General features: G+C 46.2%; 2 protein-coding genes and 1 long non-coding RNA gene across 3 annotated transcripts; 1 reads left to right on the top strand and 2 right to left on the bottom strand.

The window, feature by feature from the left end:
- The first annotated feature begins 1,378 nt into the window (after positions 1–1,378).
- mmp14a (matrix metallopeptidase 14a (membrane-inserted)) lies at positions 1,379–12,174 on the top strand. The gene is made up of 10 exons (XM_019858508.1): positions 1,379–1,697; positions 7,900–8,048; positions 8,127–8,249; positions 8,322–8,629; positions 8,723–8,884; positions 8,977–9,116; positions 9,193–9,331; positions 9,942–10,092; positions 10,210–10,325; positions 10,403–12,174. Exons 1-10 carry the CDS (start codon positions 1,620–1,622, stop codon positions 10,720–10,722), a joined length of 1,686 nt encoding a protein of 561 aa, XP_019714067.1. The 5' UTR covers positions 1,379–1,619; the 3' UTR covers positions 10,723–12,174.
- Positions 3,337–5,501, bottom strand: LOC109508491 (uncharacterized). The gene is made up of 2 exons (XR_002166673.1): positions 4,767–5,501; positions 3,337–3,612 (listed from the first exon to the last, which is right to left on the bottom strand). It is a non-coding gene; the product is annotated as an uncharacterized LOC109508491 (long non-coding RNA).
- A 1,611-nt stretch (positions 12,175–13,785) lies between the features above and the next one.
- mrpl52 (mitochondrial ribosomal protein L52) lies at positions 13,786–15,134 on the bottom strand. Its single transcript, XM_019858509.1, has 5 exons — positions 15,036–15,134; positions 14,743–14,812; positions 14,477–14,544; positions 14,313–14,377; positions 13,786–14,040 (listed from the first exon to the last, which is right to left on the bottom strand). The coding sequence occupies exons 1-5, from the start codon at positions 15,067–15,069 to the stop codon at positions 13,885–13,887; spliced, it is 393 nt and encodes a 130-aa protein (XP_019714068.1). The 5' UTR covers positions 15,070–15,134; the 3' UTR covers positions 13,786–13,884.
- Positions 15,135–15,473: the final 339 nt, after the last annotated feature.

Below are 15,473 nucleotides of genomic sequence, written 5' to 3'. Positions count from 1 at the left end.
GAACATGTAGTAGCATGTAGTAGTAGTTCCAAGTGAAGGTTCTCATCGAAAGAAATTGGTCTAGTCGCAGAGAATGTTTGGTCCAATTGAGGGTTGCACTTCAGAGATAAGGTTCTCATTCCAAATAAAGTTCTAGCTTTGGGAGAAAATTCTAGGCCCAAGAGCGTGTTCCAATCCCGAGAAAAGATTTTAGTCCAAAGGGAAGGTTGTTGTCCTAAGAGAAGTTTGGGAAGGTTTTGGTCCCACAAGAAGGTAGTAGTCCTAAATTCGATTCCTGAGAGTTCTTATCCCAAATGAACTTTTTGGTCTCAAGAGAATGTTCTGCCTTGAGAGAAGATTCTAGTTCCAAGAGAGGTTTGTTGTCCAGTCAGCCAATCCTCCATGAAGTGTCTCCAGTTGGTCCAGAATGCCGCTGCTTGCCTCTTGATTGGTACTCATAAGGGGGAAGCATGTCACTCCTACTCTGGCATCCCTTCACCGGCTCCCAATACATTTTGGAGTTTTTTTGAAGATCCTGTGATCTGTTTTCAAATCTTGAAATGGCCTGGCCCCACCTTATCTCTCTGAGCCCCTCTGTACCTGCCCCTCAGGTCCGCGGACCAGACACTTGTCGAGGTACTGAGAACGAAGCGGAGGCTCAGAGGGGATGGAGCCTTTTCCGTTTTCAGTCCCTCTCTTGGGAATGACCTTCCCTCTCGGCAAGCCCCCTCGCTGCCCGTCTTTAAAACTCATTCTTTGGCTTTTGACTCAGCATGAGACTTTATTTTTAGTTTGACTGTTTTTGTGTTTTCTATTGTATTTGTCATTCATTTGTTGTTTGTTGTTGTATGAAACATTTTTGCTCCATGTACAGCACTTTGTATACAGCAGTTGGCGTTTCCAACTGCTCTGGAAATACACTTGAGATGGGTCCAGCGAGAAAATTCTGGTCCCAAGAAAAGACTCTAGTCAGAGATAAAGTACTTATTCCAAATCAGGGTTCTTGTCCAAGATAACAGTCGAGAATCAAGTGACGGATTTAATCACAGAATAATAATCACAACCTTTGCTTAACCAGCAAATAAAAACACATTCATTTAAGATTTGTAAGAAGATTCATATGTATTTTATATTTGTAGATTTGGGGAGTAACCATTGTGTGTGTGTGTGTGTGTGTGTGTGTGTGTGTGTGTGTGTGCGTGTGTGTGTGTGTGTGTGTGTGAGAGAGAGATCGTGAAACTTTGCCACATCCATTATGGCGTTGACGTACGAGTCAGCCTTCGAGGAGGCACCATGTGTCTCTGTCTATGTTCGTCCCGGAGCAGGCAGGGAGAGAGGGAGTTAAAAAAACAAATACCCCAGCACATCTGGAGGAGGACCCAAAGGCTTACCCATCGCTCCGACCACGTCGTCACACGCTGCAAAACAATCCAAGGAAAGTGGCGGGGAGGGAGGCGGGGGATAAGTTTCGATACAACAGATGGGATGAGTTCATCGCTTTGTCTTGAGTTCTCACTTTAGATTCGACTCCGCCGCTCGCTCCAAGAATCGCGTGGGTAACTTTTTCTTGGATCATCCAAGGAAGATTGGGGGATTTGTGCAAATTGCTCATCCAACGACAGGGGTGGGGGAAGAAGAAAATGTTGCCGCTCGCGGTTGTCGCCCTGGCCTGCGCCATGCGCTGCTTTTCGGTCACCGCAGATGTGTTGAGAGCAGAGGTAAGTCACGGCCGCATTAGTAAGAATTGCACTTTTCGACACCATTGCGAGATTTAAAAAAAATGTAATCTCCCCCCCACCTCCAACTCCTAACCAACTGGGATTTTCCATCCACAAGAGCCATGCCGTTCTGCAACTGATGCTCCAGTGGATGGAAAAAACTGGTCCCCACGGAATGTCTTGTCATAAACTCGCGTACACTGACCTGCGATGTGACTCGCGGTGATATATTCTCTTCTTCAGACGTGTTTATCTGGGGTGGGTTTGCTTTGTTCAGAGAGAGACAAAAGGGGCAAGTTGTTGTTCTATTGATTTATTTTTCTCTCCAGGGGAGTGAGTTGAATGGCTCCCATCCGTCTGTGTAGACGGCGAGGCTGCATACGCCATACGTGAGTCCCCTGAGATGACTCTTTGACCTGCCAAGGAAAACGATCTGAAATAAGATGGCTCAATTTGACTCAGCTCACTTTGGTTCGGTTCAACATCCTGGTCGGAGACAGATATGGTCAAAAGACAATTAAGACTGTTGAGAAAGCGTTACTACAGCGAACAATGCAGCCACAATCCAGAGAGACAATATTATTGGTCATTTTAAAAAAAGTTTTCCCCCTCCCAGCAAGTTTAACAACGCTTAAATGTAAGACAATTAAGACTGTTGAGAAAGCGTTACTACAGTGAACAATGCAGCCACAATCCAGAGAGACAATATAATTGGTCATTTAAAAAAAATGTTTTACCCTTCCCAGCAAGTTTAACCACGCTTAAATGATCAATAAACGGCCGAAAGTGCATCGGCGACTGCAGCTCTTCACTCGAACCACTCGTTGAAGTCCGAGCTACAGTCGGTCTAATTATGGGTACATCATTCAGGGTGACTCTTTCTACCGTATTTTGAGAATCTTTTCCCAATTTTTATGGACCCACGGCACCGCCCTGCAAGGTTCACACATTGCTCACCACCAAAAGCGGCAATTTGATGATAGTTTGATGCGCTCGATATGTGCCAGCAGTTGAAAAAGCAACAAAACGGGAAGTGAATCACACTTTTTTTACTTGGCTGTGCAGGATGCGGGAGGGAAGGATCTCCTTAGTCACTGACCACAGACAGCAAAGACGTGGCGACTAAACCATGGCCGTCCAGAGTCCTACACAGAAAATAGCTCGGCGACAATGTTGCATCACCTGCGTGTGAAAGCATGTGATTTCGAAGAAAAAAAAAATGGGGACATGACGTCAGGGCGTGGACAAGGATAGATGGCGAAACCGCAGGAGCGTGATGAACCGAAAACAATCCTGTTGTTGCTCAACATTCTGAGAAACTATGAGACACACTTCCATATTTGAGGCCAGTTTTTTTTTTTTGGTAACCCACCCTTCAGATCAGTTTTCGGCGTGTGTATGGAGATACATTTGGGGTGTCACGAAAACCAACTTGAAGCGGAAAATCAATTTTGATTGGAAAGATGTCAATGGATCGTTTTGAAACGTCCCCTGAATTGTACCACACGCCATGCACCGAGATACGAATTTGATTGGCGGGGACGTCTGCGCCATTGCGACGCCATTTGGCGAATGGTCCCCGGTTCCCGTTTGACTAAGACACTCAGAAGAAACTCACCGCTTCGTCTTGTTTTTGCTGTGTGTGTTGTTTCGGAGGTTGGAAAAAAAAATCATGAGTCTGCTTGGACTAAGTAAGGAGCGGAGAAATAAAGAGGAGTAAAAAAATAATAATAAATCATATTGCGGTAAGAGTATTTGCACTTGGTGACGTCTCACCAGTGCTGTTTGTCTACTAAAAGTGCTTCGCTGGAGCCTGTGAGTGAAAGAAGTGGGTAGCAGTGAAAACAAAAGGGGTCCGAAAAGTGATGATGCCAGCGCTTCAGAGCCATCTGGCTTCAATTGGCTTCATCTTGACCTAATGTGAGCATCAAAGACATGAACCGAAAACAATCCTGTTGTTGCTCAACATTCTGAGAAACTATGAGACACACTTCCATATTTGAGGCCAGTTTTTTTTTTTTTTTGGTAACCCCCCTTCAGATCAGTTTTCGGCGCATGTATGGAGATACATCCGGGGTGTCACGAAAAACAACTTGAATCGGAAAATCAATTTTGATTGGAAAGATGTCAATGGATCGTTTTGAAACGTCCCCTGAATTGTACCACACGCCATGCACCAAGATGCGAATTTGATTGGCAGGGGACGTCTGCGCCATTGCGACGCCATTCGGCTAATGGTCCCCGGTTCCCGTTTGACTAAGACACTAAGAAGAAACTCACCGTGTGTTGTTTCGGAGGTTGGAAAAAAAAATCATGAGTCTGCTTGGACTAAGTAAGGAGCGGAGAAATAAAGAGGAGTAAAAAAATAATAATAAATCATATTGCGGTAAGAGTGTTTGTACTTGGTGACGTCTCACCAGTGCTGTTGGTCTACTAAAAGTGCTTCGCTGGAGCCTGTGAGCAAAAGAAGTGGGTAGCAGTGAAAACAAAAGGGGTCCGAAAAGTGATGATGCCAGCGCTTCAGAGCCATCTGGCTTCAATTGGCTTCATCTTGACCTAATGTGAGCATCAAAGACGCCGACTGGACGAACTGTCAAGGACAAGCCAGGAACTCAAATAACCGAGCCCCAAAGCAACCACTCAATGGATCGTTTTGAAACGTCCCCTGAATTGTACCACACGCCATGCACCAAGATGCGAATTTGATTGGCAGGGGACGTCTGCGCCATTGCGACGCCATTCGGCTAATGGTCCCCGGTTCCCGTTTGACTAAGACACTAAGAAGAAACTCACCGTGTGTTGTTTCGGAGGTTGGAAAAAAAAATCATGAGTCTGCTTGGACTAAGTAAGGAGCGGAGAAATAAAGAGGAGTAAAAAAATAATAATAAATCATATTGCGGTAAGAGTGTTTGTACTTGGTGACGTCTCACCAGTGCTGTTGGTCTACTAAAAGTGCTTCGCTGGAGCCTGTGAGCAAAAGAAGTGGGTAGCAGTGAAAACAAAAGGGGTCCGAAAAGTGATGATGCCAGCGCTTCAGAGCCATCTGGCTTCAATTGGCTTCATCTTGACCTAATGTGAGCATCAAAGACGCCGACTGGACGAACTGTCAAGGACAAACCAGGAACTCAAACAACCGAACCCCAAAGCAACCACGAGGTTTGTTTGAGACGTCGTTTGAGTTGGGCCGCATTCGGCAGCTCTGGTGTGAAACTGGGTCGCTGAGGCAAAGAAATTCAAGTAATGTGAGATTCCGGGGACACGTGATTGGATTTTTTTTTTTTTCCGCTGGCACAGACAAAGGAACAACTGACTTGGTCTCAAAGTAAAATTCAGCGATACTTGCAAACTCCCTCTCCAGTCCCGTATACTTTCCTACCGCCGCCGAGTCGAATATCTTGACCTTGCCTCATGTAAGCGGACACCGCGGTTTTCTCCTTAACCCCTCGTTCGCCGAAAGACTTCGGAGAATTCCAGTGATCTGATTCCAATGCGAGGAGTCACATGGCAAGGTCAGAGCGAGTTAATGGCAAGCCACAAGTGCGCGCTTTTGACTTCACGAGCAAAACTATTTAGCACACTCGTTGAATGACTGGCTTCCAATAATAATGTACAGTCATTCCCATGACTGTCTTCCACTACTCTGTGACAATTCTGCACACTAGTAGAACTATACGTGTTACTTGTGAATCAAATCTGCGCATTAGTTGACATCCGAGTACTCGTAGGTACTGCGAGTGAGCAGGGGGAGGGTGGTCATCAGGAATTTGGAGAAAATGTGAGCATTTTTCCCCAAATGGCCGCAGTACTTCCTGCACACTAGTAGAACTATACGTGTTACTTGTGAATCAAATATGCGCATTAGTTGACATCCGAGTACTCGTAGGTACTGCGAGTGAGCAGGCGCAGGGTGGCCATCAGGAATTTGGGGAAAATGTAAGCATTTTCCCAAATGGCCGCAGTACTTCTGGGTGGTATCCAGGTCACCGTCTACTTTTCAAAGCACGATGGCCGCACCTCCATAACCATAACGTCCCCAAATTATTTTGGGGCAGTGGCAACCACCATCGACGACGATTCCCAGCACGTCCCTGCTAGTGAGGCACTTCATCTTCACGAGCATATTCTTGTAATTATACTTACTAGTGAACAGTAATGTCGTATAGGAGTACAAAAAAAATCTAAGTCAGGGCGCCCTTGTTGTTCTCCAAGTGGCCACTAGAGGCCACTACCCTGAAAGCAGTTATCGAATAAAAAGCCTTTCCAAACTTTCATGAGTGGAAGACAGCACTGGAATAAACGTCACTGCTGGTGCATTGTCGTTCTATTGGGGTGCCAAATTGTTCTCCAAGTGTGGGCAGAGAGCATTCTGGTATGCGGACAATTCAGCGTAGAAGGCCATACCGAAAAAGATGCTCAAGCGGCTTGCCGTAGTAGTTCTCCAAAAGATTCTCCCACCACTTGCCATGACATGACTCATGTTTTAGTGTGAATTTGCGTCGGCAGACACACTGCACGCTCTCAGGTGTGTGTTTACCCAAAGCGGCAGTGGCCAGCCCACCGGCCACACGCGGCCAACAATAGCAGCCATGTTCAAGTCTCGATAAATAGAAGCTTTGATGGCGCCTGCTCCATTGGCCTCGTTTTTTTTTTTTTTTTTCTTGAAAGAAGGAAACAGTGGCAGCAGTCAGGAAGTGATGAGGATGACTCCAATAATACGTTTAAGTAATCCGAAGCAGCACCCCCCTTATTTATTTATTTATTTATTTTGCGCCATGGACCAGTTTCACGTGAAGCAATATTTTGATGGACCAAGAAGAGACAAATACAATGACCCCCGCAACCGAAACATTTTCCAAATAAAACCTCTTTCAGACTTTGACGATCAATCAAATATGTTTGGAGCGCCGATCCGGGGGGACGATGGCGCCGATTATGAGGAGAATGTGCAGGCAAGGAGAGGAGTTGCCACTGTGTGTGGACATAAGTGAACCTTGTTCCCTGGCCACCGCGCTGCCACATCACCAACAGGTAGCCACGTGTGTCCCAGCGCACTCCATTCCTCCCTCTTCCAAGTCACATGCTGTTGCAGACTTGAGAAAACCAGCGTGAGAGGAGAGAGGGTTGGAGATTTTGCTCGACTCCCTTTTGGGCTTGGCAGAGACCAGAGGTGGCGAAAGTAGACTGACTGGCTACTTAAGTGGAAGGACAGATACTTGTGTCCAAAAAAAAAAAAATAATTCAACCCTGACTGTGGTTAAAGTAGAGGTTCTGATTCAACTCCTGTGCTGAAGTGAAAGTGAACCCTTTCAGGGACAGCGGCTACTACAGTGGACAGCTTATAAGGTTACAGGGTGCATGAAAGGGTTAAAAAAAAAAAAACAGTCTGAAATGGACATTAGAACAGCAAAATTTTTTTTTTACAGCAGGTAAGGTGTCATGACTCAAGACTGAGCATCATCTTGCCTTACAGAGGTTACGGCAAAATGTCCCCGAGATACTCCTCTAAAAAGAGCCCCGGTAGTGGAAAAAGGGTGCGCCTCTCATGCGTAGGAATAAGCAGCGGATCTGTTTGACCTACTAACAGTGAGATGATGGCCTCCATTACTTTTCCGACATTGTGAGTTGTCTTTGGCTGCGGGAGTCCAGACAGACGTGTGGCTTCGCAGTGACCAAGGTTTTACTCAGAGGATGATGTTTGGACTTGGGCACCGAGTTAAACTCTTAACGTTCGGCACCCGGGCATGAAATGAGACTGTTGCGTTGCTCCGTGAGGCCCGTCCGAGTGTGCCGCGCAGGTCCGAACAAGCATCGGAAGCTAACTGTCAGCAGACACACAATACGCATGCATACCCGGCCGCCCCCTGCAGATCCGCACAAGAGAAACCTTGTCCAAATTCCTCTTTAATCGTGCGGAGAAATCTAAGCGGGTGTTTAAAAAGGACTCCGTCTCAGCAAACGAAAAATAGAGGCACCTTGTACAAGTTTCATTCATACGGTCATCTTACCGCGCCGCGCAACAAAACCAGTTCACTTCTTGATGTTATCTTTGATTATGGTATTGCTTGTTCATATGCGCCGCGCGGTTGTTCGGCAATCCAATCCAAGGGGTGGGATGGGCTCCAGCTGGAATACTTCGCTAACTTAGATAAAACCCCGAAATAGGTTTCATGGTTTGCCCTCTGCTTCTGACTTTTATTTGAAGGCGTGGCTTCAGCAATATGGCTACCTGCCGCCCGGTGACGTCAGAGTGCAGGCCATGCGTTCGCCGCAGTCCATCGAGACGGCCATCGCGGCCATGCAGAGGTTCTACGGCTTGACGGTCACCGGCTCGATGGACACCAACACGTTAGCGTGAGTCTTGAGGAAGAAATCCAGAAGAATGTCCTCGCAATTCAAAGACATGAGAAGTTTGTTTTGACCCATCGACAGGGCGATGAACCGTCCACGATGCGGAGTTCCAGACAAATTCGGGCCGGAGCTCAAAAGCAACCTGCGGAGGAAACGATACGCCGTGCAGGGACTGAAGTGGGACAAGTCCGAGGTGACTTTCAGGTCAGGATTATACGCCGCAATTCTCTGTTGTCCGTGTGCGGATCAAGTCTAAATGACTCGCTCTCGCCCTAGCATAGAGAATTACACCCCCAAAGTGGGCGAGCGCGCTACCTACGAGGCCATTCGGAAGGCCTTCAAAGTGTGGGAGAGCGCCATCCCGCTCACTTTCAGGGAGATCCCCTATAGCCACATCCGGGGCAAGGTGGAAAAGTATGCCGACATCATGCTCTCCTTCTCGGAGGGCTTCCACGGCGACAGCACGCCGTTTGATGGCGAGGGCGGATTCCTGGCTCACGCCTACTTCCCCGGTCAGGGGATTGGCGGAGACACGCACTTTGATCTCGCCGAGCCCTGGACAACTGGCAACGTGGACCAGGGTGGTAAGCTAAAGACTCTTTCGACTCTAAAGTTCTCCTCTTCGATTTGTTTCCCTCCGAAATGAAACCACACACACTGCGTTACTTTCCACCAAGGGAATGATGTTTTCCTGGTCGCCGTCCACGAACTGGGTCACGCTCTGGGTCTGGAGCACTCCAACAACCCCTCGGCCATCATGGCTCCCTTCTATCAGTGGATGGACACGGACAATTTCTATCTTCCGGATGACGACCGCAGAGGCATCCAAACCATCTACGGTACAGAGTCGTCCAAAGATACGGGCCGTGAAAACGTTTGCGTAGCAAATGGATAGGACTTATGCCAATTGGGCACAATCCCCCCCCTGCAGGCACCAAGACAGGCGGTCCTCCACCTCCGCCGAGACCTACTAAGTCCTCGAGTCCCAAGAGACCGGAACACGGCCCAGACATCTGCGAGGGACACTTTGACACCATCGCCATTCTCAGAGGAGAAAAGTTTGTCTTTAAGGTATTGTCACTATTCAAACGTCACTTTCAAGCTAATCTAAGTGACCGCGTTCAATGACTATCGACGAACCTTACAGGACAACTGGTTTTGGCGCGTGCGCAACAACAAGGTGCTTCCGGGCTACCCCATGACCATCAGTCATTTCTGGAAGGGCCTGCCTTCCAACATCAACGCCGCGTACGAGCGGGACGATGGGAAATTCATCTTCTTCAAGGGTAAGCTCCACGCGACATTGATCTGGGAATTTCAATTTAGGTTGACGCTGAGCTTCAGACTTTCTAAAAAGCCTGCTATCGCACGGAAGCGTTATGTCTCAAAAGCATTTAAAAAGATTTCTGAGTGCCAGGTACGACCCCTTGAAACAAAGACCATGGGATGAATTATGTATCTATCGTCATTTCTAGCGAAGTTGCACTCCATTTGCAGACGCAGATCTCCACGTTGTGCGTGAGAATGATATTCAACGCACAGATGAGCATTTTGTGCGCGCTTTTATACCGATGTTGTGGCCACGGGTCAGTATTTTGTGGTCAGAAATGAGTATTTTGTGCCTCTGCTATACAGTGGTACCTTGACTTCGAAGTGTAACGGCCCACAATGTTTCGTGGCTGTTCAATTGTTTGTCAATCTGCGTACGGGAGCTCTCCCCTCCTGCTCCTTCCCGATTGGTGGCAGTTGGGGCTTGTGAACGTGAACTCCATTTTTGTGGTGGAGTGACGTGCGCGCGTGTAGAGAAAGCCAAACCTTGATGGCGCACCGCTTCTTACTCCCATCCAACTCTGGCATCCATGTTGGACCCTAACAACAAGCCAAACGACTCAACAGGTGACAGGTACTGGGTCTTCAGCGAGTCCACAATGGAGAAGGATTCCCCCAAGAGCCTGAAAGACATCGGGACCGGTCTCCCCAAAGACAAAATGGACGCAGCTCTCTTCTATACCCCTACGGGACAGACGTACTTCTTCCGAGGCACAAAGTGAGTTTGCCCATTGTCCGTCCCAGCCACGCTACACGTAAATCTCTTGAGACTTTCTTCCTTGGCACCTATTCTGACTTTCCGTTCACCGTACTCACACGGCTGTGGCCCGCGTAGGTACTACCGCTTCAACGAGAGGACTCGCACGGTGGACAGCGGCTATCCGAAGCCTATCAGCATGTGGAGCGGCGCGCCGGACAACATCAAGGCCGCCATTATGAGCGAGGACGGCTGTAAGTATGGCACGGTACAAGTCGAACCGGAGTGCTTCTCCTGAGCAAGCGAGTGACCGAGCCGCCTTTCCCCTCAGCGTACACGTACTTCTACAAAGCCAACAAGTACTGGAAGTTCAACAACCAGTACATGAAGGTGGAGTCGGGCTACCCGAAGTCTGTGCTGAGCGACTGGATGGGCTGCGAGGGCGAGGAGCCCAAGAAGGGCCGCGAAGAGGAGGTGATCATTCTGGAGGTGGACGAGGCGCAGGGCGGCGTCGGGGCGGTCGCTGTGGTGATCCCGCTCCTCCTCTTGGTTCTGGTGGTTGCCACGCTCGGGGCACTGTTGTTCTTCCGGAAATACGGCACGCCTCGCCGCCTCCTCTACTGCCAGAGATCACTTCTGGACAAGGTCTAGGCACCGTTGACTAATGGACAACCACAAAGGGAGCCAAACATCAGCGAGGGAGGGCCAGATGAAGACGAAAACTGGGAGACAGAACGGCAAAAGCACTGAGAAGATGGTCGGGATGTCCAAATATTTGGGGGGTTTCCACAGTATGTGCTCCATCGAAACCCAAACCTGTTGTGTTTGTATGGTAACTATTTACATGTACTGTGTCACAGATTAAGAAGATGACTACAACCTTGACTCCAGAAGGGATATGCCCCCCCCCCCCAAAAAAAAGACAGTGACTTCCCAGTTTCCTTGCTCATATTCCAGGTTTATCCTCTTTTAAAGACACTTCTCTCCAAAAGTTCGGGATTTTGAGTTTGCGGCTGCTGTTCCTGGATGAACCTAAAACGCTCCAGATCCTTTAAAAGTGAACTTGTTTTGACTCCACTCTGGGAACGCACGGGTGAGGCTTCAAGCAGGACGTTCTAGGAGGGAAGTCGCCACTGAGCTTGAAGTGTAATCAGCAGGTTAGAACAGAACGGGAAATTGGGAGGAATCACAGAAAGGCAAAAAAAAAAAACGAATGTCCTTGGTTTAGTTTGGGTTCATTCAGGAATCAGACGCCTGAAGGGAACTTTGCCATTCGGCTGCTTGATAAAGAATGGGCAAATTGGAGAAAAAGGACTGAAATAGTTGGGAGAGGTTTCAAGAAGGTCCAACTGAATTAACCTGGAAAGGTTCTGGCATGTTTTCAGTTCATCCGAAGATCTGATCGGAAAGCCCAAAATCCCAAACTTTTTTGGGAGCCATGTATGCTTAACTGGACGACTCCGGCTGAACTGCTGTTTGATTGCGAGGCATGAAATCCATTTCCTGTCGCCAAACGTACGTTGCATTTAGGATCCAAATGCCCAAAATGACAGGGATGCAATTTTTCTACATACATGTTTTTGTTGTTGTGTATCCATATTGTGTCCACAGATGTAAATGTGGCACAAGCAGAGATTGCATAAATAGTCCATGTGGTACAGAATTTTCTTGTGTTTGTATCTGAACAGCTACGGGCAGAAAAGGGGATCGGCAGAGATCCCAACAATATGGTGCAATTTTTTTTTTGTTGTTAATTATTGTTGCATTTGTGTTCTTTTTTTATAAGTACGGTTCTAGTTATTGGTGTTGGCTAGTTTTGTTTTTTCTTTTTCCTCTTTTGCTTCTGTACATTGTCAAGAGTTCTGCTGGACAGAGGCACAGCACGACAATGATCAAACGAGTAATCCCAGTTTACAGGGCGTGGAGGGGAATCCAATCAAATCAGGTGATTATTTCTTGAACCATTTACCGGACATTAGCTCGATTATCGATGCTACTCATGAACACATGGTGCAGAGTTTCTTAAAACAAACCAAAAAAATGTTCTCACGACGATAATTATATTTATAATGATGAGCGTATCAATAAAAGTGAATGAGATTGTTTTGTGCCTTTTTATTGCCAAGCAACTTCTCTCCCTGCCCAGGGAAATACTGATGAGGTGTTTTTTTTTTTTTTTGTGCTGACACACTGTCTCAGTCTGGCCCCTCCGTGCCTCGGCAGGAAGTGGCTGCTTGCAGTTTAACCTGGATTCTTTTTTGTCCGGGTGACCTACATAGTGGCACCTCAACAACTACATTTTCCAACTCAGGAAACCATCTGCGAAAAAGTAATAATGACGCAGCACCCTCTTTTTGGTTCACTGCTTAAATAACAACACACAGTGCATCTGGAAAGTATTCACGGTGCTCTCGTCTTATTCCAAAATTGATTCATTTTTACCCCCTAATGACAACAAAGGAAAGTAGAAAGGTGCTCCAAACTTGGGACACTTGAAGGGTTGAGTCCTTTGTACATGTACATTTCATTAATTAAATTAAAAAAAAAAAAAAAAAAAAGAACTTCATGTCTTCATAATGGGGAGTTGTGTCCCGATCTTTGGGAGGAAATTATTTTTGAAAAGTCACAACTTCATATGGACACATCGTCATCAACTTCCCGTCTTGTCAGCTGATCTCCCCTCACCCAAACATACCACGGCCCCTCCCCCTTCCTCACAATGACCAACATCTGCTTCTCATTTCCTCAAAAGCAAAACAAGGCAAGGGGGGAAGAATGAGTCGGGGGTGGGAGGGTATGAGCAATTGAGGCCTCACACGGACCACTCGGGACATTCTGGCAATAACTCGTCCTCTAGGTCAGCAAAAGTATCATTTATGGAGGGCTTACCTCTTTGGGTAAACATTGTTTGCAAGTCACACCCCACACTGCTGACTCCACTTTGAAGCACTAGCTGAAAAAACGGCATTGACACCTTAAGAACCGCAAAATCGGATAGAAGAAACACTTATCTCACCGGGGTGTTTCGGGAACCAAGACATATTATTTACGATGTAATAAGTCACTAGGGTAGTCAAATTGGTTGATGAAAAACTTATGTAAAGCTCTTTATTCTCCTATTTTTTTAATCACTTACATTTTTATTTGACTATTTTTTAAATTATTTACAATAAACCACTCTGGTTATTTAAAAATCACCATACTGTGTATTTTAAATTTCCCAATTAAGTAACAATGTTCAATGTGCGTATTTTCAAAACGTTATTTCCAATAAATAGAGCAATTATGAAAGAAAAACATCTTTTAACATCCAGGTGTTTACTTTTTAAAAGCTATTTACACTCACCATCTCAATGAATTCTTTCATTAAAAAATATACATTATTTTGTTGACAGTAAATAATTTAACAAGATACACTGACACTAAAAATATATACATTAATTAAATTTTAGTTAGTTAAAAAAAATTAATACAATTATTGACTGAATTAATAGAAACGCTTGGTGGGCCAGATTAAAGAAGAGAGTGGGCCGTATATGGCCCCCGGACCATACTGTGTCCACCCCTGCACAGAGGCTGAAAGCGGGCTCCTCCCTTTGCAGAGTGCACAAAATGGCGCTTGAGCCTTCAAATTGCCGCCCCCTTTATGGAGAAATGCTGCCCTCCAGTGGAAGCTGGAAAAACTTCACCAGCAGAAAATACCCAAGGATGGCCCCAAATCAGTCGACATCATTTATTGTATGAAAATGCCACACGGAACTTGACGTTTCACAATGACAAAATAGGGAAGGGGATTTATTTACCAGGCTGTTTCTAACTGTCAGGCTCCTTCTTTTTCCTGAATAGCTTCCCTTTTGGTTTGAGCAGCAGAGACTTTTGGTGCTCCTCGATTCTTCGAGCTTCTTCCTGCCTTTGTCGCCACGACTCAATGCCTCTGTCGATCTCTGAGTCGAGCATAACGATGCGCCTCTGCGGAAGATACATTTAAAAAAGTCCAACGTAAGAAAGAAATGAATTCATGGCAACAGTTTTTTTTTGGGGTAGCTTTTGATGCTACCATAAATACTATTGTTGGCACTCTCATTCACTTGCACCCATGTCACTCACCTGATCAAATACTCAAAAGATATGACAGTGTGAAATGTCCAGTTTGTGGAAACTAGCAATACCCGCGCATCTCACATGCACATTGTTGTTGAACGCAAAATATGTCTTTTAATCAGGAGAATAACAATACTCACTGCCAATTCTTCCCTCTCCCGCCTTCTTCTCAAAAAGCCCTTCATTGGTGGTGCTGGCCTGCCATCTGCAAAACAGTGAAAGCAGAATTGGAACCCAGTAGATCCTTCATTAGATACACGGAGCCTGAAGGGGATATATTATCTTTGTGTCGGTGAATGCGTACCTGCGAAAGACCAATCGGGGAGATCTGTTAGGGGTCCATATTCGCTGCCACTGCGTGCAAGTCCATGCCTAAACAACAAACATAAAAGAGTCAGGTGGCCGGTGATTAACGTGAAACTACACACATGTGTACATATTATATGAGTATCTGTACTTTTCTGCTCAGGTAGAAATACTGTATCGCAATTCCATAAGTTCGCCAATAGGCGGAGGTTCACTGTTTTAGCCTTGAGTTTGACACCTGAGTAACATTTTAGTGCTACGTACTCTTTCCTCCACTTTTCTCCCCCTTGAGCTCCCCGCGTCGTGCTCAACCGCCGGCAGGAGTGTCTGAACGCTGCAACACAAAAGCAACAACAAAAAACAGTGAGCAACACATGATAAAAGTCGGGTGAATTTACGCTTGACATTGTTTTAGCTGTTAGCCATGCTAAGACGACGTCAGCGTTCTGTTTACGGAGGATAAAAAAGAGAAGCAAAAACACTACCCCAACATTAAAACGAAAAGCGACTCGAACAGCGAGGCCATTTCAACACGAGTTAAAAATATCATGTCTCACCGGAGAAAAGGAACATCCTTACGGGGGACGCCATGTTGCCCGCACTTACACTAAACGACGGCAAGATGGAGCCAAAAAAACGTCAATGTAGCTGCAAATATACCGAACGGCCGCTAGATGATGCCAAAATCGCCCATTTGGTTTTCTCTGCGTGGTTTCTAACCTTCGTCACCTTTTGATTGATCTACATTTCTCCACCAATTTAAGCCATTATAGTTCAACGTGTATCCGCTATTTCAGCACACCTGGGCAATTATATTTTTACACCCAACCCGTTCCACATTTTCAGTCATACAAAACCCATCATGCAATACATTTTCACCTTAATCCTTCCACATTTTTTAAATACGTTTTTTATGTCTTGAATTTGTATTAAAAAAAAAATTCACTCATGAAGGGTTCGGTGAATGTGCATATGAACTGGTTGGGTTCGGTCCC

Source organism: Hippocampus comes, unplaced genomic scaffold (assembly GCF_001891065.2).
Source record: "Hippocampus comes isolate QL1 unplaced genomic scaffold, H_comes_QL1_v1.1 scaffold48, whole genome shotgun sequence".
In the NCBI taxonomy this organism is placed as follows: Eukaryota; Metazoa; Chordata; class Actinopteri; order Syngnathiformes; family Syngnathidae; genus Hippocampus; species Hippocampus comes.
This window is presented reverse-complemented; position numbering and strand designations above follow the sequence as displayed.